Raw genomic sequence first — 24774 nt, 5'->3', positions numbered from 1 at the left:
TAGGCTGACGTTTTTAATTTGCTTGTTGAGAAAGTGGACTTAAGCAAATGTGAACAATCTCAGGGTCTCTGAATGATCTAATTTCTTGAAGCTGCTTAGTTAGCTGCTGAGAATTTTGTTGTATGTCAATGTGATATTTACTGTTCCATTTTGCTTTTTTTTAGGGAGAGAAGAATCTCTTAGAATTAGTGGAGCTGGCAGACCACGCCTTGCGTAGCTTTTCTTTTCATCAACATTTGCCCCTAATAAAGGAAATCATCTGCATTTGTTCAGAGATGTAATATTTTCTTTCTTAATGTGATTATATTGTTATCATAATATATTGTGTGTGTGTTTGTAAACTTAGGAGCAATGAAATAGGAACAGGTCTTAAATCTTGTTCCTCTTCTTATTTTTTTAGTTTAAATTGCTTTTATATGTGTTTGACCTTTAAACAGTATATGTATAGCTGCATTAGGACAGTTAACTGTTTTATTTACGAGTAAACTTTAAAAATGTCATGCCTATAATCAAAATGAATTATCCTTGGATTTTTATACATTTGTTTTGGTGTCCATCCAGACCAAGTATTCAAGCGTATTTATTTATTTATTTATCTTTAAAGTTTTAGTTAATAAATTGAGAGTTTTTTAAATGTAAGTTTCATTACTTCCTACCTTTTTCTTTTTTCTTTTTTTTTTGGAAGATTAGCCCTGAGTTAACATCTGCTGCCAATCCTCCTCTTTTTGCTGGGGAAGACTGGCCCTGAGCTAACTACTGTGTGCTTCTTCCTCTACTTTATATGTGGGACACTTACCATAGCATGGTGTGCCAAGTGGTGCTGTGTCCGCACCCAGGATCTGAACCCTTGAACCCTGGGCCGCTGAAGCAGAACATGTGAACATAACTGCTGTGCCACCGGGCTGGCCCCTGGGTTTTATTATTTATTTACTTATTTTTCACCACTTTTTTGTTGTGGTGAGAACACTTAAGATCTATTCTCTTAACAATTATCAAGTATACAATATAGTTTTATTAACTATAGTCACCAAGCTTAGATCGCCAGAATTTATTCATCCTCCATAACTGAAACTGTATTCTTTGACCAACACCACTGCATTTCCTCTATCCCCTAGCCCCTGGCAACCATCATTCTACACTCTACTTCTATGAGTTTGACTTTTTTAGATTCCACACATAAGTGAAATCATGCAGTATTTTTCTTTCTGTGTCTGGCTTATGCCACTTAGCATAATGTCCTCCAGCTTCATCTATGTTTTTACAAATGATAGCATTTCCTTCTTTTTTTAAGGCTGAATAATATTTCATTGTATATATACATCACATTTTCTTTATCCATTCATCCATCAGTGACACTTAGGTTGTTTCCATATGTTGGCTATTGTGAATAATGCTGGAATGAACATGGGAGTGCAGCTATCTCTTTGAGATGTTGATTTCATTTCCTTTGAATATATACCCAGAAGTGGAATTGCCAGATCATATGGTAATTCTATTTTTTTTATTATTTTTTTTCATGAGGAAGATTGGCCCTGAGCTAACATCTATTGCTAAGAATCTTCCCCCTCTTTTGCTTGAGGAAGATTGTTGCTGAGCTAACATCTGTGCCAATCTTCCTCTATTTTGTATGTGGTATGCTGCCACAACATGGCTTGATGAACATTGTGTAGGTCTGCACCTGGGATCTGAACCCTCGAACCCTGGGCTGCTGAAGCAGAATGTGCAAACTTAACCACTATGCCACCGGGCCAGTCCCCTATTTTTAATTTTTTGAGGAAATGCCATACCGTTTTCCATAGTGGCTGTACCAATTCACATGCCAAATATATGTTTTTAAAGACATTCTGGTTTTCTTTTTACTCTTTAAGAGAGCCTGTTCTCTGCTTTGAAACAAATAAGTGCTTGGGTAATTACTAATATTGGGTTAGTTAAATAAGATCCTAGTTGGAGGAATTGGAGTGGGAAGAAACCCCTTCCATATGCTTTTCAATCTCTTGTTTAGTAACTTAGTTACCTTAGATGTCTTGGATGCTTTACCTTTTTGCCAGCTGGAAATCTGCACAGGCTAGTCCATTACTACAAGGAGAAAGTCAGAAGGTGTTTCTACGTATGTTGTCTCACCCATTGCTACAAGTGAAAGTTGGAACTTACCACTGCTGTCTGGAAATTATTAAGGTGGGTTTTTTGTTTTTTGATTTTTCAGGGAGAAGTAACAGTGGATTCTCTTATTATAACTCCAAAATTAAGTTACTTGACCTTTTGGGTGAGAGAGAAGAACTATTACCTAAAAATTGGTGGTAATTGTTAGTCAATTCTAAGAAATTTGTACTATTCAGTTCCCTTGACTTAGTAAGTCTTAGCAATTGAATTGCTTTATTAAGAATTACATTTATGTTCTGTTATTTAATGATGGAAAAATTGTAAAGAAAAGTTTACTTCTACCAGGTATTCAAAAGTGATTTCTATGCTCAGGAAAAGTTTTAGGTTATTGTGGCTTAAATTTTATAGTTTCAGGTCTATTTTCTTAGTAATATTTTTCTTTTGGAAAAAATATTTGTTTTCTTTGTTTTTAAATTATAAAATATTTCAGCATAGAATAGTACATAGAATATTAACTATTTTAATATTGAAAAGAACATTGTACATAGAACAGTGTTGAAAAATATATATGTTCCTATGTACTCTTGAAAATGTTCTCTTGTATTTAACACTTCTAAGTACTATCTAGATATAAGAAATATTTACATTTGCCTTTTTTACTTCTGATCCTTTTTTATCAGAAATAAAAATATTAGTTGTAACTAACGCTTTTTTCCTTTCTCTTCCTCTTTCCTTCTTCCACCAAGATAACCACTCTTATTTAGTTGGTGTTTATCCTTCCCAGCCATGTGTTTTATATTTTTACTATATATGCACATCTTTATAAATTGCATTTTTTATTGTTTTATCCATTTAAAAAAGTATATAATTTCATACTGTACATATATTTTTGCTGCCTATTTCTTTCATTTAAAGCAGGATTTGAGATCTACCTTGGTCATTCATCTTAACTATTCTTTAGTTTGAATATGCTTCCTTTTATTTATTGATAAATATTTAGGTTCAGTCTACTTTTCACTGAAATAAGATTTTCAGTATATTCAGTGACAGTCTGTAACTGATGGTTTGTGTGTTTGAAAAAGTCGTGATTTGACCTTGTGCTTGAATGACAGTTCAGCTGGGTGTAGAATTATAGGTGGACTGCTAGTTTTCCTTAGCACTTTACCAATGCTGTTCTATTCTTTTTAGTCTTCTATCTTGTTGACAAGTCTGCTATCAGTTAAATTATAATTTCTTCATTTTTCTTTTCCTCCAATAGCTGTTGAGATCTCTTCATTTCTCTGATGTTCTGCAGTTTCATTACAATATGGCTTTGTGTACATTTGTTTGTCTATCTTGTTTAGCACTCTTCAATCTGAAGATTCGTGTCTGCCTCAATTTCTGGATCATTCTCAGTTGTTATTTCTCTTATTCTTGCTATTTTCTCCAAGTGGCACTCCCATTAGATCTATGTTAGACCTTCTTATTTTACTCTTTATGTCTTTTAAGCCCTCTTTCGTATTTTCCATATCTTTGTTTTGATTGGATGGAATTCCTCAGCGCTGTCATTCAGGACAGTTATGCTTTCCTCACCTGTGTCTAATTTGCTTTTTAAAAAATCTGGCAAAATATACGTATCATTAAATTTGCCATTTTAACCATTTTTAACTGTTCAGTTCAGTGGCATTAAGTATGTTCACATTGTTGTGCGGCCTTCATTATCCACCTCCAGCACTTCTTCATCTTCCCAAATTGAATTCTGTACCCATTGAACAATAACTGTCTATTCCCTCTCCCTCCAGGTCCTGGCAATCACTATTCTACTTTCTATCTGAATTTGACTATTCTAGGTACCTCAAATAAGTGCAGTCGTATACTATTTGTCTTTTTGTGTCTGGTTTATTTCACTTAGCATTACATCTTCAGAGTTCATCCATGTTATAGCATATATCAGAATTGCATCCCTTTTTAAGGCTGAATAATATTCTATTGTGTGTCTATACCACATTTTGTTTATCCATTCATCTGTTGATGGACATGTGAGTTGTTTCCATCTTTTGTCTTTTGTGAACAATGCTTCTGTGAATGTGAGTATACAAATATCTGTTTGAGTTTCTGCTTTTTAATTCTTTTGAGTATATATTCAGGAAGTGGAGTTGCTGGATCATTTGGTAGCTCTATGTTTAATTTTTTGAGGAAGTGCCATACTGTTTTCCATAGTGGCTGCACCGTTTTACATTTATACCAGCAGTGCACAAGGGTTCCACTTTTTCTGCATGCTTGACAACAATCGTTATTTTCTGTTTTTTTGATAATAGCCATCCTAGTCTCATCATGATTGCTTGTAATTTATTCATCAATTTTAAATTTCAATTATTCCATTTTTCATTTCTAGACTTTCTCTTTACTTCTTTTTTAACTCATATATTCTTTTTTTCAAAGTAGTCTTTCATTAATTTCTTCTTTTGCATCTTTGAAATTAAACACACTTATTTTATAATCTTATTTAGATTATTCTATTATATAGAATTCTCCCATTTGTTATGGTTATTGAATCTCCTCAGGTGTTGATTTCAGCAGGTGATGTGATTTTTGATTGTGAGGTCATCTTTGGCAGAATAGTATATTTTCATTGGAATAAGTTGAAATACTCATCAAATGAACCAATAGAGAGGGAAAGGAAGATAGAGGGTGGCAAGTGGCTATTTGAAAGAAGCTAGTGCCTTTGAAAGTTGAAGGTGGTGGGATCTAGAATATTGATGGCTAATTAGGCTTAGGTGTAGTAGGAAGTAGAAGGAACTTCCTTCTACTATTGACTTTGTGTTTCTTTGAGATTGAAAGTGAGTAAGTGGGATGTTCAGTGTGTTTGAAATGATTGACATGAGTAGATGTTTGATAAGCTCAAACAGTAGGATTTTTGAGCTGCATCGAGAACCAGTTGATTGTGTCCATAATCTTAATACTGAAACTCATCTCCTTTGTGTGATTATCTCTGACTAGCTGTTTGTGGTTTTGGGGAATATAAACATTTGGATACGTCAAGGGTTGGGGTTTTTCCTTGATGATGGGAAGGAGGCCTTTGTGCAAGTGAGCCGAGTAATTGAAGTGATAGACTGTAGAATCAAAGGAGTTAAAGGCTAGAGGGAAGGACGTGGAAGGAGTTGCTGACTGGAGGCCAAAGAAGTCGTATATTGGGAAGTAGTGTTGAGCAAGAAGGTTAGAAACCTGTATGTACGATTTTAGAGGTGAAATAAATGAAAACCAAGTTAAGTCTTCCTGAGACAGAGGGTAGTGAGTGTCATTGAGATGAGGAGGTCAAGAAACTGAGATTCCCTCATGTGAGATAGTTCCTACACTCAGAAATTCAGGATGGTGGAATTAGATTCAATGTTCAGATCCTTGAAGTAGATCTTAAATAATTCTTGGAAAATAGAAAATTCTACTGATAGGAAAAGATTTGGTGTAAATTGAGTTATCAGTGTGTGTGATCATTTTGTTACATGATGAATTTCACGTAGGAATTATCTGGGTGTTAATTTATTGGAGGAATGATAGAAAAAGGGAAATCAGAAATGCAGACATATATCTGTCAGTCTGGAACTCGTTATTTTAAAAAATGCACTGAATCCATTAGTGATTTTGAAATTCTAAATTGTAGCATAATTTTTATAACCAAGTAGTACCCATTTTGTTGGAATAATCTAAATTTAAGTTGAAGGGTGTTTGTATGCTCAATATTTAAATATCAAATTTAGCTTATCATATTAGTTGATAAAGAGAAAGGAAAAAATAAGAGAATATGAACATTCATTTAATGTCTTATTTTCTTCTCAGCTATTTGGGAATTTATATTAGTTGACACTATTCTGGCAAAATATGATTGTGATTTTTCTTTTCTCACAAAAGATACTCATTTGTGTAGTACAGGAAAGTGTTTTAAACTCAATACATATTTAGTTTCATGAAGTTATAATAATCTTTAAGTTAAAAGTTCCAGTTGACAAAATTTCTTGTAGCTAGCTCCTGGTATGGTAAGCATGTAGAATTTGGGTTTAGATATAAGAATTTGTATAGGCTTTTTACTTCTAATGGCTTTATTTCTCATATGATATTGTTGCAGTGTCTTTTGGAAAATCCCCAAGGCATTGCTGCATTCTCTACATGACCTAAATTTAGGAGTGTGCTACTGATGCATAGATTACTTTTTCTTAATAGACAACTCAGCTTTTTATTGTAAGACTTACTTTGAAGAAGGGATGAAAAAGAGGTAAAGTAGTTTTTATTTAGGGATTATTGGCAACCACTCCTGTGTTATTTACATATGACATTTATACGTTCATTCAACAATGTTTACTAGACACTCACGATAGACTGGGCTTCAGGGATATAGTGGTAAAAAATACAGAAAAGATACTTATGGTCATAGAGCTTACTTTATACATGGAAGAGAGAGATAACAAGTATATATAATAATAAGTATATAAATAAGTAAAAGGTATATATGTAATGTTGTAAAGAAAATAAAAGAGGGCTAAGGAATGGAGAGTGACTCTGGGATGTGAGCTCACATTTAGGTGGGCTGGGTAGGGAGGATGGGAGAGAGAGCTGCTAGGAGAGGAAACAGCGGGTGAAAAGTCCTTGAGGTAACAATACCCTTTGCATGTTTCTGGTCAACAGAAGGAAGGCCAGAGTGGTTGGAGCACAATGAAAGAATAGAAAAATGGTGCCAGACAAGGATGGAGAAGTAGGCAGGGGGCCAGTTAATGCCAATCATTAAAAAGCTTTGAATTTTATTCTAAGTACAGTGAGAAGCTATAAATGATTTTAAGCAGGAGGATGATTTGATCTGATTACCTTTCTAAAAAGATCACTCTTCCTATTGTGTGGGGAATAGATTGTCAGGAGTCAAGAGAGGAAGCAAGAAGACCAATTCCACTGTAATAGCCCTGTTGAGATGTGATAATATGGTGGAAATGGAGTGAAGGAACTGAATTTAGGATGTGTTATGGACGTAGAGCTGATTAGTGTGCTGATAATGGCAGTAAGAGATAGAGAGTGATCAAGGGTGAATTCTGGGGTTTGGGATTTAGTTGTTGGATTGATGGTGTTGTCCCAAGTATGGGGTTGTGGTTTGGACAGAATTATGTTTTAAGCCTGTTAAGTTTGAGTTGCCTTTTTACGTCTCAGTGGAGATGTTAAGTAGACAGTTGAATATAACAATGATAATGATAATAATAATGATGATGGTAATAATAGTGATAGCAACTAACATTTATGTACATCTATGTACCACGTACTTTTATAAGTGTATTATTTCATTTGATCCTCATAACAGCTCTATTAGGTAGGTTCTATCTTTTTTGCAAATATTTGTCCAAGGTCTAAGGTCATTCAACTAGAAGTAGTAAAGCTGGGCTTTGAATCCAGGTAGTTTGACTCCAAAGCCATTATTCTTAAGCATTGCACCACACTACCACTGGAGTGTGGAGCCCCGACTAGATATAAAATTTTCAGTCATCAGCATAGAGACGGTATTTAAAGCCGTAAGGCTGAGTAGGCTCATTTAGTGAGAGAGTGGAGAAGAGAAGGCCATCTAGGGTCTGTCCAGGTAGAAGTTGAGCACAGAAGGAACCAGCAGTGGAGAGAAGTGTCTGAGGTGAGAGGGAAGTATGGTGTCCTGGGCAGAGTCAGATGAGAACAGAGCTGCACCCATTGGGTTTGGTGTCGCAGAGTTTGAGAGGAAGCTTCTGTGGGGTGATAGGAACCGATGTCCTGCTGTTGTGGCTGGAGGAGAGGCTGGGAAGTGGACACGTGGAGACTGAGGACAGAAACTCTGGAGGACTTGTGCTGGGAAGGAGAGTTGGAAAATGGGTTACTAGCAACAGGGGCACCTGAGAGTATGTCTAGTGGTGATTGGAGTAATGCTGTGAAGAACAAGGAATTAGAGCTGCTGCAGAAAAAGAAGACAGTTGCAGGAACTAAATCTTGATGGTAGGAGGAGATAGAATGTAGTGTAGCGGGGAGGGGTTGGTCTTTGATAGTATTCATGGCATGTTTTTCTGTTGTAAGAAGGTTGATATATTTAGTGATGGGAAAAGAAAGGTGTTTCATTAAGGATTAGGTATTGTTTCCATTTTATGGATGAACAAACTAAAGCTAAGAGAGTTTAAGTGTTTTAAGGAAGTGAGTAACAGAGCTTTTTTAAAACCGTAGGCTGAAGCTTAAGCTCTTTCAAAAAGTTTGAGTATAGGTGCTGGCCCCGTGACCCAGTGGTTAAGTTCTCGCGCTCCGCTGCAGGCGGCCCACTGTTTCGTCGGTTCGAATCCTGGGCGCGGACATGGCACTGCTCATCAAACCACGCTGAGGCAGCGTCCCACATGCCACAACTAGAAGGACCCACAACGAAGAATATACAACTATGTACTGGGGGGCTTTGGGGAGAAAAAGGAAAAATAAAATCTTAAAAAAAAAAGTTTGAGTATATAAGTTGTCTGTGGCATCAAGTTAAAATTTAAAAAGAAAAAAAAGGTAAATGTGTTTGTATATAAGTGTGTGTGTATGTGTGTAACTTTGACCTCTGAATTGTTGGTAGTGGTTAGGAAGAAGTAATTTGCAGGGTGAAAAAAATTACATTTCTGTAAATCAGTATTGATTTTATTTTTACCTTTTATATTATATTTAAATCTTAGTAATATTTTAGGTAGCTTTTTTTCCCTCTCATCTCAAGCAGTCTCTAATAAAATTATTCTGTAGCTCAAACTGAGAAAAGAATTTGTGATAATTAGTCTAAGAGATGGTACAGTCGTTACTTGTGTTCAGGTGTGTAGGTGTAACGATGATAAAATCCTGCATATATGTTGTCCTTTCCTTCTCCTCGTAACTTTAAGTCTGTTTTCATTTGAAGTTTATTTTTCTTTCTCAAATCTCAGTAAGCAAAATGCAAACACCTTAGGATATGTTTATTAGGAAGTTTATTTCCTTTGTGTCTATCATTATGAACGACTTTAGGCTATTATGATTGTCTCAGCAGTTTGGTTATTTAATTTATCAAGACTCTGCTTGTTGGCAGAAAGTAACATAAAACATGTTTTATGCAGACTCAAAAACTGTTAGGCAAGAGAATCTTTTTTCATCCTCTTCCAGGTAGGTAAAAGAAAATTTTCAGTGAAGTGAAAACTACGATTAGATATGAATTATAAACAGAAGAAAGAGGAATCCTTTGGAAAAATCAGTGTCACTAACTTTTAAAAACTTTTTGTCTTCTTTTATAGGAATGTTTAGGTGTCCATAATGTCACTAAACCTGTGTCTTCACTTTGTAATGGAATTCATTTTCTACTTCACCCAAAAGTTCTCTATGAAATCTCTGCATTTGGCATGCAAGAGCCCAAAAATGAGGTATGGCATGTTAGAAGTAAGTGCAATTACTACTGTAATTCTTTAGATACTCATCTAAATCAAGTTAATATTCTAGGATAACCAGAAAGTATGAGGAGAAACTGAAAAGAAACTTGTTTTTGGTGTATGGGTTCAGTTGAGGTGTTGTTTACTTAAAAAGAAATGTTAAATAAAATATGAGAATCAAAATACAGGATATACTTGTTCTCAAAGAATTCACATGAAACTGTTTACTTACGTTTTTCATCTAAGATTGGAGAACTCTACAGTAGTTATAGTAAGCAGGTTATTTCATTAATGGAAATTTTTATTCAATGGAAAAATATACCCTCAAGGTAAAAAAGAAGGAAATTATTAAGAGAGGAAGACTGGTTGAGAACAGAATGTAAGATGATGCTACGGAAATGTGAACATTTGAAGGAAGAGAAGTAATTCTTTTCCAGGTTTTATACGTGTTACAGGTGTGTAAGATGGCCTTGTTGGACCCCTCACTTGGTGGGATGATTTTATCTGTGTTGTTGTGCAGGTGAATGCTGCTGCCAAGGCCATTCTGGTTTATCTGCTGCAGGGACGACTGATGATGACAGCGCTGACCTGGAACAAGTTCATTGAGTCTCTCTGTCCTGTCATTCCAGTCCTACAGGTACCCTGTGCAGTTCCCCGTTACTGTACCATTTATCTTTGGTGAGAGTGATTGATTTAAATGCAGGCAAACAGAGGAACTGTCGTGTGAGAGAAATGAAGAGAAGTCGTGCAGGCACCGTGGATAGGTGAACAGGAAGTGGGTGGCTGTCTTGTTCCTGGCAGAAGGTTAAACCAGGAGAGCTAATCTGTCTGTGTACACTTTCTGTATCTGGGTGGGAGGCTAAGAGCTGAAGTGCAGGCATTTAGCATTGACTGTGAAAAACAGAACTCAACCTTATATGAAGGCTTGTAGGCAAAGCTGACAGTGCTTTTTAAGCAGACATTACATAACTAAACTTGCCTCATAAATTCTATCCATGTATACATGTGATTATAGTGATACTTTAGTTAACAAACTCTTGGAAAGAAAGCTGTTTTAGCGGTCCTTCTGGGCATTAAAGGAGTGAGGGATGTTCAGGTCCCTACCTCCCTTAGATGAGAAAGAGGAGATGGGAAACGTTCTCATGGGAACAGTCCTCGTAGGAGAGGGAGCCCAGGCCTCAGGCCTGGAAGCTCGCACAGTTCTGTTCCACACAGACGTGTCTGTAGCCCTCCGTCTTTGTTCTGTGGGGACAGGTCTGAAGATCTGGGAAGTGCCACTACTACAATCTTGGAAAACAGAAAAACTAGCAAGTGTCAAGAGGGTTGGCATATTTTCCTGAAGTTCTCCAGTATTATTTTAAGTACAATTTTTTAAAAATATTTTTTTTCTGCTTTTTCTCCCCAAATCCCCCTAGTACATAGTTGTATATTTTAGTTGTGGGCCCCTCTACTTGTGGCTTAAGTACAGTTTTATTTAGGCTGCCTACTTCATGTAAGTTATTTTGAAAAGCGACTATTCAACTGAACTGGAGGAAATTTATGAGTTGCTTGATAGGCCAATACCATTCTTATTTTCAAGTTAAAAAGTTAAGCAATATGTATAAAATCAAACAATAATTTCTCTTTCTGTGAAATCTGTTAGGGCTATGCTGATACAGAAGATGCTCTGGGTAACAGCATTCTTCTTCTAAGCCAAGCCGGTTCCGAGGCAGGTGAAGGGATTCTCCCCTGTACTGTCCGACTGAAGTCCGTGCTGCGACTCCTGCTAGTGAAAAAGCCATCGTAAGTACAGCAGAGTCTTTTGAATGTAGAAGATTAATGGGAACCTTCTAAGAATGTATAGTAATTATATCAATCTGAAACTGTATAGAACTGAAGAAGGTACAAGAAAGTGATTCTTCACTATTAGACGAGGAGAGGGAACTAATGTGTGAAACTAAACGGATACAAGGTCCCCTGGATGCTTTCCTGAGACCTTTCATCTCTTTTCCAGCCTGGTTGTCAGATGTCTGGCTTATGGTACTGCTGCACTCAGTGCTGTTCAGCAGTGCTCTGGGCAGGTTGGAGAGCCATGGAGATAAACAGATTGCAAACATTCTGGAGCATTCTCGATATCTTCTCTCTTTAGAAATTGTTAGCCTCCTTGAGTGATCCTTTTCTAAACATTTGTTCCGAAAATTAAGATTTTCATGAAAGTGTAGTGGACCAGTTACCTCATATACCAGAGTATGCAGGTATTTAATCTTGTGTGGCTTGTCCTCTTATTTTGGAAACTGATGAAGAGCTCTTTCCTCCGCCAGTGGTATAAGTATCATTTTAACTAAAAGAGAAGAAAGAGAAATATGTTGTCTTCCTTCCTTCTCTGTCAGTGCAACATGAATCTTTGTTGCTCTTTAGGTAACACTGGTTAGATTTTTCCTCGTTGAGAAGAGAAAGAAGGCTTAGGGTCAAGATGGATGGGCAGTGATGAAGAGGGAGAGTTGGTTGAAAAGGCTAGGAGGAGCAAACAATGGATAATTTGTTTTTCTCATATTTACATCAGGATAATACAGTGGCTTATTTATAAACAGATGATAAGACTGAAAAATAAGGAAGCAGGTGGAAATAAACTAAAACATTAAGAGAATGGAAGGAGGAAAACCAAAGAAGAGATTGTGAAAATATGTCTATAGAGTAGAGAGTAAAGTTATGAGTGAAGCGAAAGCAGTGGGGCACACGGAGTTGGTGTTTGTGCTCCTCAGGGATTGGCTTCCACATGTGTTCCATGGACCCTGGGCAGCGTCTTTATTAAAGTTCTAGTGTAGTACTCTCTACCCCCAAATTTGGTGATTTAGTACAATAGAAGTTTATTTCCCATTCACCTTTGGGGCCCCAAGGTCTCCAGGTAAACAAAGACACTCTTATCAGGCAGGACATTCCAATGGCTTGGAGATCCTCTCCCAGGAGCCGAGGGCAAGGCCAGACCTCTCTTTGGGTAAGGTAATTCTCTATTAAACAGAACTTAAAACAATTTGAATTACATATTTGTTTTCATTATTTGATTAATTCTACCCCATGCCACCAGACCATAAACTCCTTTAGGCAGGAACTCTGTCCATTGGCTAATCTTTATATCCTCGGAACTTCATAAAGTACCTTGGACATAAATATGCTCAAAATGTATTTGTAGAAAGAAATAAATGTAGAGGAATAACCGGATTCTTGTGCCCCACACTAAACCTAAAAAAACGCTAAACTTATATACCAGAGGAGGAGTTGCATAAATATATGTTTTACATATGCCACTCTAGCCTCTTTCTGGCGGTTGTGACTGTCCCTAAACTGACAACCCCAGATTGTCGTACAGATAGCACTGGCTGGGAATGAAAGGAACAAAGGAAAAGTATTACGAAGAGTCTAGTTGTTCTAAGCATTCATGAGGTAACAGCAAATGAGAGAGGGAGAAAGTTTGCCTGACTTTTCATACCATCTTGGAGTAAATGTTAGTCCTACAAAGATGATATGTATTAATAATATCACAGTAAATTCCTGCTTTCCGTTAGATTTGGTAAGCATTTATCGAGTGTCACCTGTGTGCATAGGAATGGTGGTCGACTGTGGGAACACAGCAGCACACAGCAGAGACAGGGCAGAATTGGGCATGCAATTGGGGAGAGAGACCTTGCCAATTATACTTTATTATTAGTTGTAATAAAGCGAGGTCACTGTTATGATAGGGGGACTTCAGAGTGACAGGACACAGCAGGGTGACCCAGCCTTGACTGTGGTAGGGAGGCCTCCCTGAGTATGCAGATTTTAATTGTTGTCTTAGAAGTAGTACTTAAAACCTGGAGCTTGGATTATTGCTTAAAATGTGCCCAATTTCCATGTAGTTCAAGAGCCTGTCACAGGAGTGATAGATAAATGGTTGTCTCGTTGTCTCCCGGCTCAGTGCTCTTCGTCCACTGGATGGATTTTCTGTTTTGCCATCTCATTGTCTAATGGAGTGTGTTATTTCATGTTTTCTTGAAATTTCCCACCTCCACACTTAGCTGACCTTAATTCTAATCTGTTCCAGATAAAATAGAATTTGATGGGAAACAGAAGTATTTACATTTTCATATTCGAGGAGAATCTCTTTGACCCCTAAATGTAAGAAGATTTTCATATGTGTCGTGATATCACACTTTAGTTATTAGTGTGATTACTCTCCTGGAGGTTCACTCTAGTGTTTGGACTCTGTTCATAGGTCTGTGTTAATTTTTATGGTTGAAACAGATCACTAGACTTGGAGTCAGGAGTTACGGATTTAATTTGCAGATTAACTTATTAAAGTTGACTGTGATATGGACAGTGAAGTTCACACTGATACTGACTGTGAAGTTGATGGTTTCAGTGAGTCTCTCTCTTCACCTGTAATTATTGATTATTTTTTTTCTGATGTTTATTTATAAATATAAAATTGAAAGTGTAGTTATGGTTATACAATAAATATTTTAGTAGAAAAAGTAAAATGTCGTTATTAGTAATGTCAGTGTAAGCATGGCTCATTATTGTGTTGATGTATAATAATTTTTTTAACTATGGGCCTTTATAATTTATAGATATTTATATGTTACAAAATGTTGACTTAAATGCTTTGTTTCTTCAGGGTGCGTTCGCTAGCGTTAAAGCTTTTAGCATGTCATCTTACAAAGGAAGAAGGGGCTGACAGAAAGCGCCCTTCAATAGATGCCAGAGTTCTCTCCAGAGTTACTAACTTGTTTGTTGTGAAAAAACCTATTGAACTCAAACTGGATGACAGAAGAGAACTGATTATTAAGGTGACTATAACTTTCGAGTTTATTACTATGTGGTTACTTGATACATTTGTATGTCCCGTATCTTACGTTACATTCTTCGGTTTGTACTATGCACCAGAGAGAGAGAGAAGTGGTGCCTTCAAGTGTGGTTATTCAAGGCTAGTTTAAAATTGTGGTCTGGCTTTATCTGGCTTCTGGATGCATTTATTTATTGAACAGATATTTCTTGAGTGCCTGCTATATGCGAGGCATTATGTCCTTTTTATTTTAGTATATATCCTGGAATTGCAAATTAATTTGAATTATATCTTAAATACAACATAAGGCTAATCTAGTGGAAAGAAATTCTGTGATGATTCTTAAAAACAGATATCATTGACATAAAAAGTATTGAGAATTCTTGGTCTTATGTTGGAAATTGCCTATAATAGCAAAAAATAGAAAGCTCCTATGACAAAAGTTTTCAGCCTCTTCATTACAAGAGGAAAAAAATATAGGAGGAAAAGGCAGTTTCTCTTCAATGTTACAGTGGTTCTGAGATTTCGTCTTCTGTAAGTCTTTGGCTCCTTACATACCTTCAGAGGTGTAGCATCCATTTCCTTGTCTTTATCCGGGACTGCACCCAAATCGTCCTGGACTGATGCAGGGTTAGATAAAGAAAGCCGTCTGTTATCCCCACTGGTTCACCCTTGTGTTGTATAGCTGCTCCTGTGACTTCAGGCGTGCAGTCTATCAGTTTTTATTTAAGTGTAGAGCAGCCCCTAAAGCCTGTGGTAGTACCGTAGAGGCACATGTAGTGCAATGGAATTTTTTAAATGGGAAGACGCATTCGGTGTTCTTCTAACCTAAGTGTTTGGGGCCATGTGACAGCCCTGGCAGGAGGATTGGCAAATGTTCTGCCAGCCACACACCAGGTCCCTTGGGGATTTCCTGAGTACTAAGCCAGTGGTAGTCACTTCTGTGCCCTGTGTGTGCTATGGAGGAGGGCAGGGAGTGGGAATTCTAGAACTGTCTTGTGTGAGTCCATGTTAGGTTAGCAGATAGCAGTGGGAGGGAGAAAGAAGAGTGTTGTCTCTGTTCTTTTCCTCTCCCCTTTTCCTGTTGTGTTTGCCACCTCAGGCTGTCCTGGCATGAAGTGAGAGTCAGGGACTGGTGTTGGGGGTGGCGTTGTTGGAGTGCTGGACAGCAAGTCCCAGAGAGCTGTCTGCTTTGTGGTCTCTGAGAGGGAGGAAGGGGAGAGGCCAAGGGAATTTGAGTTGGTGGCTTCTGGGAGCCACCGAGAAATCCTGAGTCACATGTCTGGGGTTAGCTCTTCTCAGGTGAGCCTGGGTCTACCTGCAGAGATGTTATGTGAGTTGGATGTTTTCTGTGAAATTCTTAAGGTGGCTAATGGGTTATGAATGACTTCCTAGCAAAAGTCTACATTGAGAAGAGAGGCTTATTTGACACGATGGCTCTTGTTTTAGATCTCTAAGTTCCTCGCTGACCTACTACATCATTGTTGCAAATTTACGTGTAAATATACCAGTTACTGAAGTAAGTTGAGTTTTTGAGCTTTTATTGTTATGGTATGCACTATAAACTTTTATTGGAGAATTGGAAGTAGATGAAAAAAATTTTTTTCTTTTTTTTGGTTTCCAGGTGGAGACTGTTGAAAAGGTATATGAAATCTTTATCTCAGATGATATTGATCTTGTTTTGAAAAAGTCGGCTGCAGAGCAGTTAGCTGTGATGATGCAAGGTAAAATCTTAGAGAAAATGATCACCGTACTGCTGACGGTGGAATTTTACATTGCCGTGTGTAGTCATGTCAGAGGTTGGCAAACTCTGGTTTGTGGGCTAGATCAGGCCTGTGGCCTGCTCTTTTACAGCCTTCGAGTTAAGAATGGTTTCTACTTTTTTTTTTTTTTTGCTGTGGTCACATTGGTTTATAACATTATGTAAATTTCAGTTATACATCATTATATATTTTGATTTCTGTGTAGATTACATCATGTTCACCACCCAAAGACTAATTACAATCCATCCCCACACGTATGTGCCTAATCACCCCTTTCGCCTTCCTTCCTTCCTGCTTTCCCTATGGTAACCACCACTCCAATCTCTGTTTCTCTGTGTTTGTTTGTTGTTGTTTTTATCTTCTATTTATGAGTGACATCATACAGTATTTGACTTTCTCCTTCTGACTTATTTCACCTAGCATAATACCCTCAAGGTCCATCCATGTTGTCACAATGGTTTTTACATTTTTAAAGAGTTGTTAAAAAAGAACCAAAACAAAGTATATTCGACAAAGACCATATGTGGCCAGCAAAGCATACCATATTTATTATCTACTTCTTTACAGAAAAAGTTTGCTGACCCCTGGTCTAGATTATCATTATTTGGCCTATAGAATGTCATTTGATAAAATTATCTTTCTTCTGAAATAGTGATGTAATTCTAATGGTAAATTGCATGTTCCTTCCTCAGTTTACCTAGTACATGATGTTTTCAGTTTTTTCCATCTTGCTTAGAGAAATCAATCAAATAGTACTTTCTTGATAGATAAAAATAAAAAATAATGCACTTTATGTATTTTCTTTAAAGGTTTATTTTTAAAAATAACTAGTAAAATTTACTGTTAGCTTTGTTTGTAATGTTGTTATTCCATAGCCTTCCGTTCTTTGGGCTAGTTTTAAATTTTGCCATGTATACGATGTGTGTAATTTGTCTTTAGTATTTGAGAGAAATAACTTTGCACTTACATGAAAATGTTTTTTCTAACTTGGAAGATGGTGCATGGTGAATATTCCTATTCTGATGTTAGTGGAAACTTAGATTAGAGGGTAATTTGAAAAAGCGTATTCAACATATTTGTGGTTTTAATAACAATAATACACGCTACAGAAAATAAGGCTCTGAAAATGTGGAGAACCTTGTCTAAAAAGATTAAAAAAAAACTTTTAGAGTATTTTTCCAGCATTGTTAACATTTCACAAATATAACTTATAATTTTGATATGCCCTATATTGGAGGGTAGTAGAAACTACCTTTTTTTTAAGTGAGGGCTAAAGGTAATGACAGTGATAGTGACTAATTCAATATTAATATGTATATTTGTGTTTTTTTTCTCAATGAGAATATAGGAGAACAAATTAGGAAAATTTGTCTGCAGGTTGTGAAATACTTGTAGCTAATCTATAAGCAACTAGAGTTTTTGGCTCTAGTAATATTTCTAGTATATATATATGTGTGTGTCTTAGTCTGTTTGGGCTGTTTTCATAGAATATCTTAGATTGGGTGGCTTATAAACAACAGAAATTTATTTCTCACAGTTCTGAAGGCTGAAATTCTAAGATGAAGGCACCCGCAGATTTGGTGTCTGGTGAGAGGGCCCCCTTCTTGGATCATAGATGGCCATCTTCTCTCTGTGTCCTCACATGGCAGAAAGAGGGCGAGGGGGTTCTGTGGGGTGGGGTCTCTTTTATGAGGGCACTGATCCCATTCGTGAGGGCTCCACCCTCATGACCTAATTACCTCCCAAAGGTCCCAGCTTCACATACCATCACCGTGGGGGTTGGGATTTCAACATATGAATTTTTGAGGGGCACAAGCATTCAGACCATAACAGTGTATAGACACACACACACACACACACACACACACACGTGTATATGCTTATTAAAAAAGAGTTCATATTCTTGAAAAATGTATAGAGTACTACAATCATTTTCCCTTTATGTTTGCTATTAACATCTTGAGATTAGATCTTTTATTAGTAGAAAAATGATCATGTTGCAGGCCATATTTACACATTAGCTTGTGGAGAATTCTAAATATCGAAGTGATGGATTTGGAAAAGAGAAGAGTTGTCAATGAAACAATATAAAGAAAATAATTTTCCATGTACAAGTGAAAGGATTCATTTGTATACTTAAAATTCTAGTACTTGTCAGAGTATGAACTAGTTCATTTAATTACTCTTTTTAAATAGTTTTTGTTTTTTACATTACAGAAGATGTGCTTATTACTTAAAAGTTTTGAAATTGTTCCAATGTGTATAAAGTAAAAATTTTGAAGTATCATCTTCTAATTTCCAACATCAGGTGTAACTATTTTTAACAGTTTGAAAGTTGTGTGGAGGTCTGTTCTGTATTTTTAAAACTACAGAAAATGTTCTTTAATGTTTAGTAACTTTTTTTTTGGTCTACAGATATTAAAATGCATGCTGTGGTGAAAAAGTTATGCTTAATTGACAAGATAATTGAGTATTTAAATGAGTGTGTGGGTCAGGATGGTGAGGTAAGACTAATGTGTATCTAGACATACTTTTACAGATTGGTGTTTCTATTAATTAGATCTCAAATTGAATTCAGCTGAATTTGGATAAGTACTTGACGTTTCCATCCTGAGTTAACACCCACTGCCTTGTTCATTTCTTTATTTCTAAAAGTGAGGTCTCTATAAAGGAAAACTTATCTTAAAATTTCTATAAGATGTGTAAGCAGAAGTACATACAAATCTTATTTTCAGTGGAAACTAATTCTTAATATTTATTTACGCTTTAGTTTCACACAATTTTGATGAAAAAGCATAAAACTTAGAATAAGACAATATTACAGTGTAGTTTATCTCACCTTAGAATTGATGAAAATAAAATAACTGTGTTTTCTCCCTCCTGGCCAGGTTGTGGAATGTTTAATACAGCCGAGCCTCACGCTCTTGAGGAAAGTTCTTTCTGCCGACCCGGTCATGCGTGTATCCCTCTCACAGCAGTCTTCTCTCCTGACCCTGTTATTCAGAGGTGAATAAAGTAAATTCTGCTAATAATGAGATCAATCTTAAGCTTTAAATATTTATTCTTTAACTGTAGGTAATATTAACTTTGCATTTTACTAACAGAATAACAAAGTTTTATTCGTGAGTATACCACTAAAAACACTCATCACAATGGAAAATGTTTAACACTTTGGTGGAAATTTCCAGTCCTGTGACTGAGTAGGCCTTAGAGCTTCAGCCTCTGATTGTTCTTTGCACCTTACTGGAGGTCTAGTTAGGTGCTCAGATAGTTAGCTGTTACCTGTAAAGACAGGAAGCTGCAGCTGTGGGCGTGGCCGCCTTCTTTCCAGTATCTGTTTGCTCATTCTTCTTAGACTTGTGCCTTTACGTCCCCAGCCTTTGGTGTGGTATCTGATTGTGTCATCAGACTAGTATTAGGAGTATAGATCAAGTCTTAGGAGTGGGAAGTAGACTATCCTGAATGACTCTAAGCATTCATTTATTACATTTATAAGGTGTGATTTTTTTAAACCATTTTAATCTGGTTGTAATTTAGTAATGTGGTTAGATGGAAAAATTCCATCTGATTTTATCTTCTTTGTTGATTATTCTCAATAGAGAGCTTGGTAAGCTTTTGTGGTATTTTATTTCCTAGAAGTTTAGGCCACTGCTTTTAAATATTCTACAGGAGACATCTTGATCAAATGTCGCAATATGCTTAAGCTTTTCAATTATCAGGCAGATAGGAGACAAATAATATTTATATTCAGAATATTATTAGAATATAGATTAGAATTTAGTCATTTTATCTTGTTTTCTTCTCTTCTAATGGCTTCTGCTTGCCAAGTGAATAGGACACAGTTTAAGATTCTAAACAGACTCAGTGTGTTCAGGCTCATAACATTTTGAACAGCGTGTAAAATTTTATGTTTTTATAGATTGATCTGGAAGAGTAGCAGTTATGGATCTCTAGTTTTCTTTAATCCTGCTAATAATTATCTTCCTGTTAACCTCATTCAGTAGAATTTAGTGCCTAGTTTACCTTTTATTTTATAATTTTGATTTAAATTATTCAAGGAGTCAACAAATTGTGAGTACCTACTGGATTCAGAGGCACTTTAAGGAAACATAATCTGTACCCTTTGGTATTTAATAATTTTTCTATCTCATTGATATTTGTGAAAGTTACTTCAGTGAGCCTGAAAATGAATTACAATATCTCTCACTGATGGATTTAGTTTTAGGACAAAACTAGTTTTTTAACCAGGCACTCAACCAGGAAAAGTCATTCCTCAGCAGACATTTGTTGAGGACGTACTATGTGCTAGGTACAGTGCTAGGACCTTGGAGTATATTGATGAACTTGGGAAATGACCCTCACAGAGCTTAGAATACAGTTGGAGATTTTGACAAGTAAATGCATAATATAGCATAATGATGCCTATAATAATGAAATTCTTGGTGCCAGAGGAGGTGCTCGTGAGTAGATTGATTGGTGGGAAAACATCAGAGAATGATTCCAGGGAATGTGGCATCTAAACTGGAATTTCAGAGGTGAATAGGAGTTCCAATAGAGAGGGTTGATTTCCAGGTAGATGGAGCCGTGGTTTTGTGTGTGAGGGAGAGAGTGGTGTGTTAGAGACGGCCATTGGTTAGGGATGGCTGGATTTGGAGCAGGCGGGGGGTCTGGGGTGAGGGAAAATGATGGGATGAGGCAGGAAGGGGAAGTTCATGCAGGGCCTGGTAAGTCATAGTAAACCATAGTGAGAAGCCAGTTAAGGCTGGTAAACAGAGGACTCTGTGTTTTAGGAAGATTATTCTGTCCACAGCATGGAGATTAGATTGAAGGGATACAATAATTAAATAATCTTTGAGACACGCTGCTTTGAGTTATAAACTTTATGTCATGACAGAATCCTACCCCGTATTTTAGGGTTAGAGATTAACTTAGAAATCATTTATTACACCATCTTATAGTGAGGAAATTCAGGTCTAGAGAGATTTAGCAACTTGGCCAGGTCATAACCAGATAATGGAGGAGGCAAGAGAAGAGCCCAAACTTCCTTACTTTTGTTGATGTTTTTGTTTTAAATAATTACAGAACTTATATATCCTTATAGTAAAAATTCAAACAATGTGAAACTGTACAAAGAAAAATTACAAAAGTTTTTTGAAGTTTTCTCTTCTTTCTCAATTTCCCCGAAGAGGAATTTGCTAGGTATTATCTGGCATGTATCATCTGGAACGATCTTTTCTATACACACTTACTGTATTTTTATGCTACATACTTCAGTGTTGTGTTCCTTCCTTTTTTTCCACTGAAAATATATCTTGAATATCTTTCTATGTCATTACATAGAAGTCTACCTTCTTAAAAACACGAAAGCAAAAAACTACTGCATAGTGTTTCAGAATTTCAGTTTGCCGTTTTAATACAAATGTTTGTCCCAGATTTTTAACTATGACAATAATCATGTTGTATGATCGTCTTGCGCACACACTATAATTGAAATTGCTGGGCCAAAGAGATTTTATAAGATATGGTTAGGGTCCCGTCCAAATCATTCCTACCAATGGTGTTTAAAATTGCATGTTTTCCTCACAACTTTGCTAACACTGAATCTGTCTTGTTTTTAAAATTTCTTTAATCTTATGAGTGAAAATAGTCTCATTTTTATTTTTTATTTCTTTAATTTTTAGTGCAGTTGATTATCTTTTCATGTATTATATATTCACATTTCTTATTCTGTGAATTGCCTATTTTTCTATTGTATTTAATTTCTGTCTTGTATTTAATAAGTGACTTGTGGAATTTCTTTGTATAGCAAAAATATAAACCTTATGCTTGATTTTACATTAAAGTTTTCTTCCAACCTTTCTGTCCTTTTTAATGTGTTCATTTTATAATATCTTTAACCTTAAATATTTTATGGAAATATATAAAGCCTTTCTGTCATAGCAACTGGGATTTTCATCCTGCTCTAAAAGGAGGACATCCCCCGATTCCGAATTCCAAATATGCTCCTGTGCTTTCTCCTGATGTGTTTGTAGTGTTGTTTGTAAAAATTTAGATCTTTAATCTATCTAGAATTAATTTTGGTTTATAACGTAAGATATAGATCTAAATCTATTTTTTTGCATATTGTAGGAAATAATTTCTTACGTATTCGGAAATATTATGGCTCATTCTGTCTTCACTGATGTGATATGTCTATCATAGGTTAAATTCTTCCATGTATCTCTGTTTCTTTATTCTTTAGTTCCTAACTATTTTTAATCATGCCATTTATATAATGATGTTTTCCTTTTCTTATAATTAAGAAAGATATCTTTCAAAACTAATTTCTTGTTGCTGCTTCCCTGGATTTACCGACTCTGTATTATGTTGTTATTCCTGCATGATTGGTACAAACATCATACCTGTTTGGGTAGAATTTCATAGGTTTCAAGCACTGAGAAATTGTAGCATTGGGAGCATGACAGAGGTGAAAACTGAGGTTCATTAATGTTAAGGGATTTGGCCAGGCCTCTAAGCTAAATGGTAGATGCTAGAGTTAGCATTGTGTCTATTAGTTCAGAGCACTTTCCTTTTCTATTATGTTGTTGTAATAACCAAGACACACAAACCCAAATACAACAGTAGCACAAACACAATGTTTTAAAATCAAATCCAAGTTCTGTGCTTGTATGTTTATAGGAAAGGGCAGAAATTGTGAAATAAAGAGATCTTTCAGTGGGCAAACGTTAGCTCAAGTTAAATGACTTGGCAAAACCTTCTTAGAAGCTGGATCAGTTTGCTTCTTTGATTAAGTAAAACTAGACAGTATCTAGCGATGGATCTGCAGATATTCCTGGACCAGCAGTGTCTATATCTCTGGGCTGTGTGTGCTTTACCCTAAACCTACCCAATTAGGAACTCTGTGTAGTAACAAGCCTTCCAGATGATTCATGCACACTTGAAAGTTTGAGAGCCATTTTGTTTGTTGGTTTGTTTGTTTGTTTGATTGGCACCGGAGCTAACATGTATTGCCAATCTTCTTTTTTTTCTTCTCCCCAAAGCCCCCTAGTACATGGTTGTGTATTCTAGTTGTGAGTGCCTCTGGTTGTGCTATGTGGGACCTGGCTTGACGAGCGGTGCCACGTCCATTCCCAGGATCTGAGCTGGCGAAACCCTGGGCTGCTGAAGTGGAGCATGTGAACCCGACCACTCGGCCACAGGGCCAGCCCCTGAGAGCCACTGTTTTAATGATGTCAATTTATCTGGGTTAATGTTGCATTTCTCTGAGAATGGCATCTCTTCTCTTTGAGTTATTTTAAATTTGAAGTTCATTTTTTATAGAGGTAAAAATATTTCATAAAGTTACGCTTCTTTTTATTTCTCAGTTTCCTTGATATTTCATGAAGATTGTACAGTAGTGACTGAAGTCGGAGCATTATTTTGTCTTCTATTATTTGATGAAGTATCAAGAATGGATATGTGGTGAGCTATAAGAATTTTAAAAGCTTTTTACTCTTAATTATTTATCTAAGGTTTCTGATGTGGCCTTACAGCAATGCCTGGAAATTCCTGACTTGGAAGCTTGTGCTTTCTGTGGAAGATACTGAGGATGATTTTAGATTTGAGTATGCAATATTGAAAAGGCTGTTGACTCAAAAAGTCACCCCAAACTTTTATTTTTGAACATTACTAAGTAGAAAATTTAAAAATTACTGAGTAATTTTTGGCTTTAATACATTTTTTAGTACACTCTCAATTTTCTGTTTTTTCTTTAATATTTTATTAAGAAAAAAACTCTTAGAAAGATGTTTAGGATGACAATACCTGATTAACACTCACTCTGAGCAGGATCAGTGGGAGGGGAACACAGAGCCACCTGCCAGTACAGGGCCTGCATTAATTACGTGGACTTCCTAAAGAAAAGCATAATTTACTCTTCATGAGCAAATCCGGGTAGTAGCAAACATGTTAAAACTGTGGAAAATGACAGCAGCAATGGCAACTCTTGATGTGGGTCTCAGTCAAGGAAGTGAAGCCAGTTGTATTTGTTAGACAAAACTGTGGTCTACTCAGTTGTTTCTTTCCTTTTGTTTTTCTCTCATGCATAGGTCTGTTAATGCCTCCAATAAACCTTCTTCACCATCAGTCTTCAGTTTGCCTGTTTCAGTTTTTAGAAGGTAAAGGATTTATTTTGTTGATTTTTTTGAAGGTAAAATATTGTTAAGGAAAGAGAAATCAAAATCTATAATTGGTCACAGTTTTCTCCTAGCGCTTGAGTCACATGACTTGCAGTGTTTTGAGGTCTCCTCCTCAGTGGTGCTTTGGAGAGTTCGGTAACTTGGTCTCCCCATCACCAAGTCTTTCGTCTGATACTGTTCAAGTCTACAACAAAGTTGAAGGAACTGTACAGTGAACACCCGCACACCTTTCAGCCTAGATTCAGCAATTGGTAATGCAGGAGTCTATCTGCTTTCTCTTTCTCTCTCTCTTTATTTATTTATTTATATTTATATGTAATTTTTCCCCTGACCCATTTGAAAATAAATTTCAGACATAATTTTGCTTCCCTCCTAATTATTCCAGCATATACTTCCTAAATTAAGGACATTCTCCTACATAACCGTGCATGATCAGATATAAGAAAATTAAAAATAATTCTGTAACATGATTTGATTTCTTCAGTTATACCCAAAATATCTTTTGTGGATATTTTTCAAAATGCAGGATCCAGTCAAGGTCATGAATTGCATTT

The 24774-nt window shown here is 36.3% G+C and overlaps 1 protein-coding gene across 10 annotated transcripts in view; it reads left to right on the top strand.

Moving 5' to 3' along the window:
* RTTN (rotatin) overlaps positions 1-24774 on the top strand; it is a 159942-nt gene that overhangs the window by 31503 nt on the left and 103665 nt on the right. For 8 of the 10 annotated variants that reach the window (XR_011441605.1, XR_011441606.1, XM_001493188.5 and 5 more), the window contains 11 exons: positions 165-277; positions 2049-2175; positions 9351-9476; positions 10003-10119; positions 11125-11264; positions 14113-14284; positions 15905-16004; positions 18459-18547; positions 18932-19049; positions 23408-23504; positions 24131-24199. Coding sequence is in view for 8 of the 10 variants with exons in the window: in XM_001493188.5 (XP_001493238.3) it covers positions 165-277; positions 2049-2175; positions 9351-9476; positions 10003-10119; positions 11125-11264; positions 14113-14284; positions 15905-16004; positions 18459-18547; positions 18932-19049; positions 23408-23504; positions 24131-24199 (1268 nt within the window). In the remaining 2 variants the exon portion in view is untranslated. Of the gene's footprint in view, positions 1-164; positions 278-1350; positions 1487-2048; positions 2176-9350; positions 9477-10002; positions 10120-11124; positions 11265-14112; positions 14285-15904; positions 16005-18458; positions 18548-18931; positions 19050-23407; positions 23505-24130; positions 24200-24774 lie in introns of those variants that run through there. The other 2 variants (XM_023647972.2, XM_070275836.1) reach the window with 2 other exon arrangements.

Source organism: Equus caballus, chromosome 8 (assembly GCF_041296265.1).
Source record: "Equus caballus isolate H_3958 breed thoroughbred chromosome 8, TB-T2T, whole genome shotgun sequence".
In the NCBI taxonomy this organism is placed as follows: Eukaryota; Metazoa; Chordata; class Mammalia; order Perissodactyla; family Equidae; genus Equus; species Equus caballus.
This window is presented reverse-complemented; position numbering and strand designations above follow the sequence as displayed.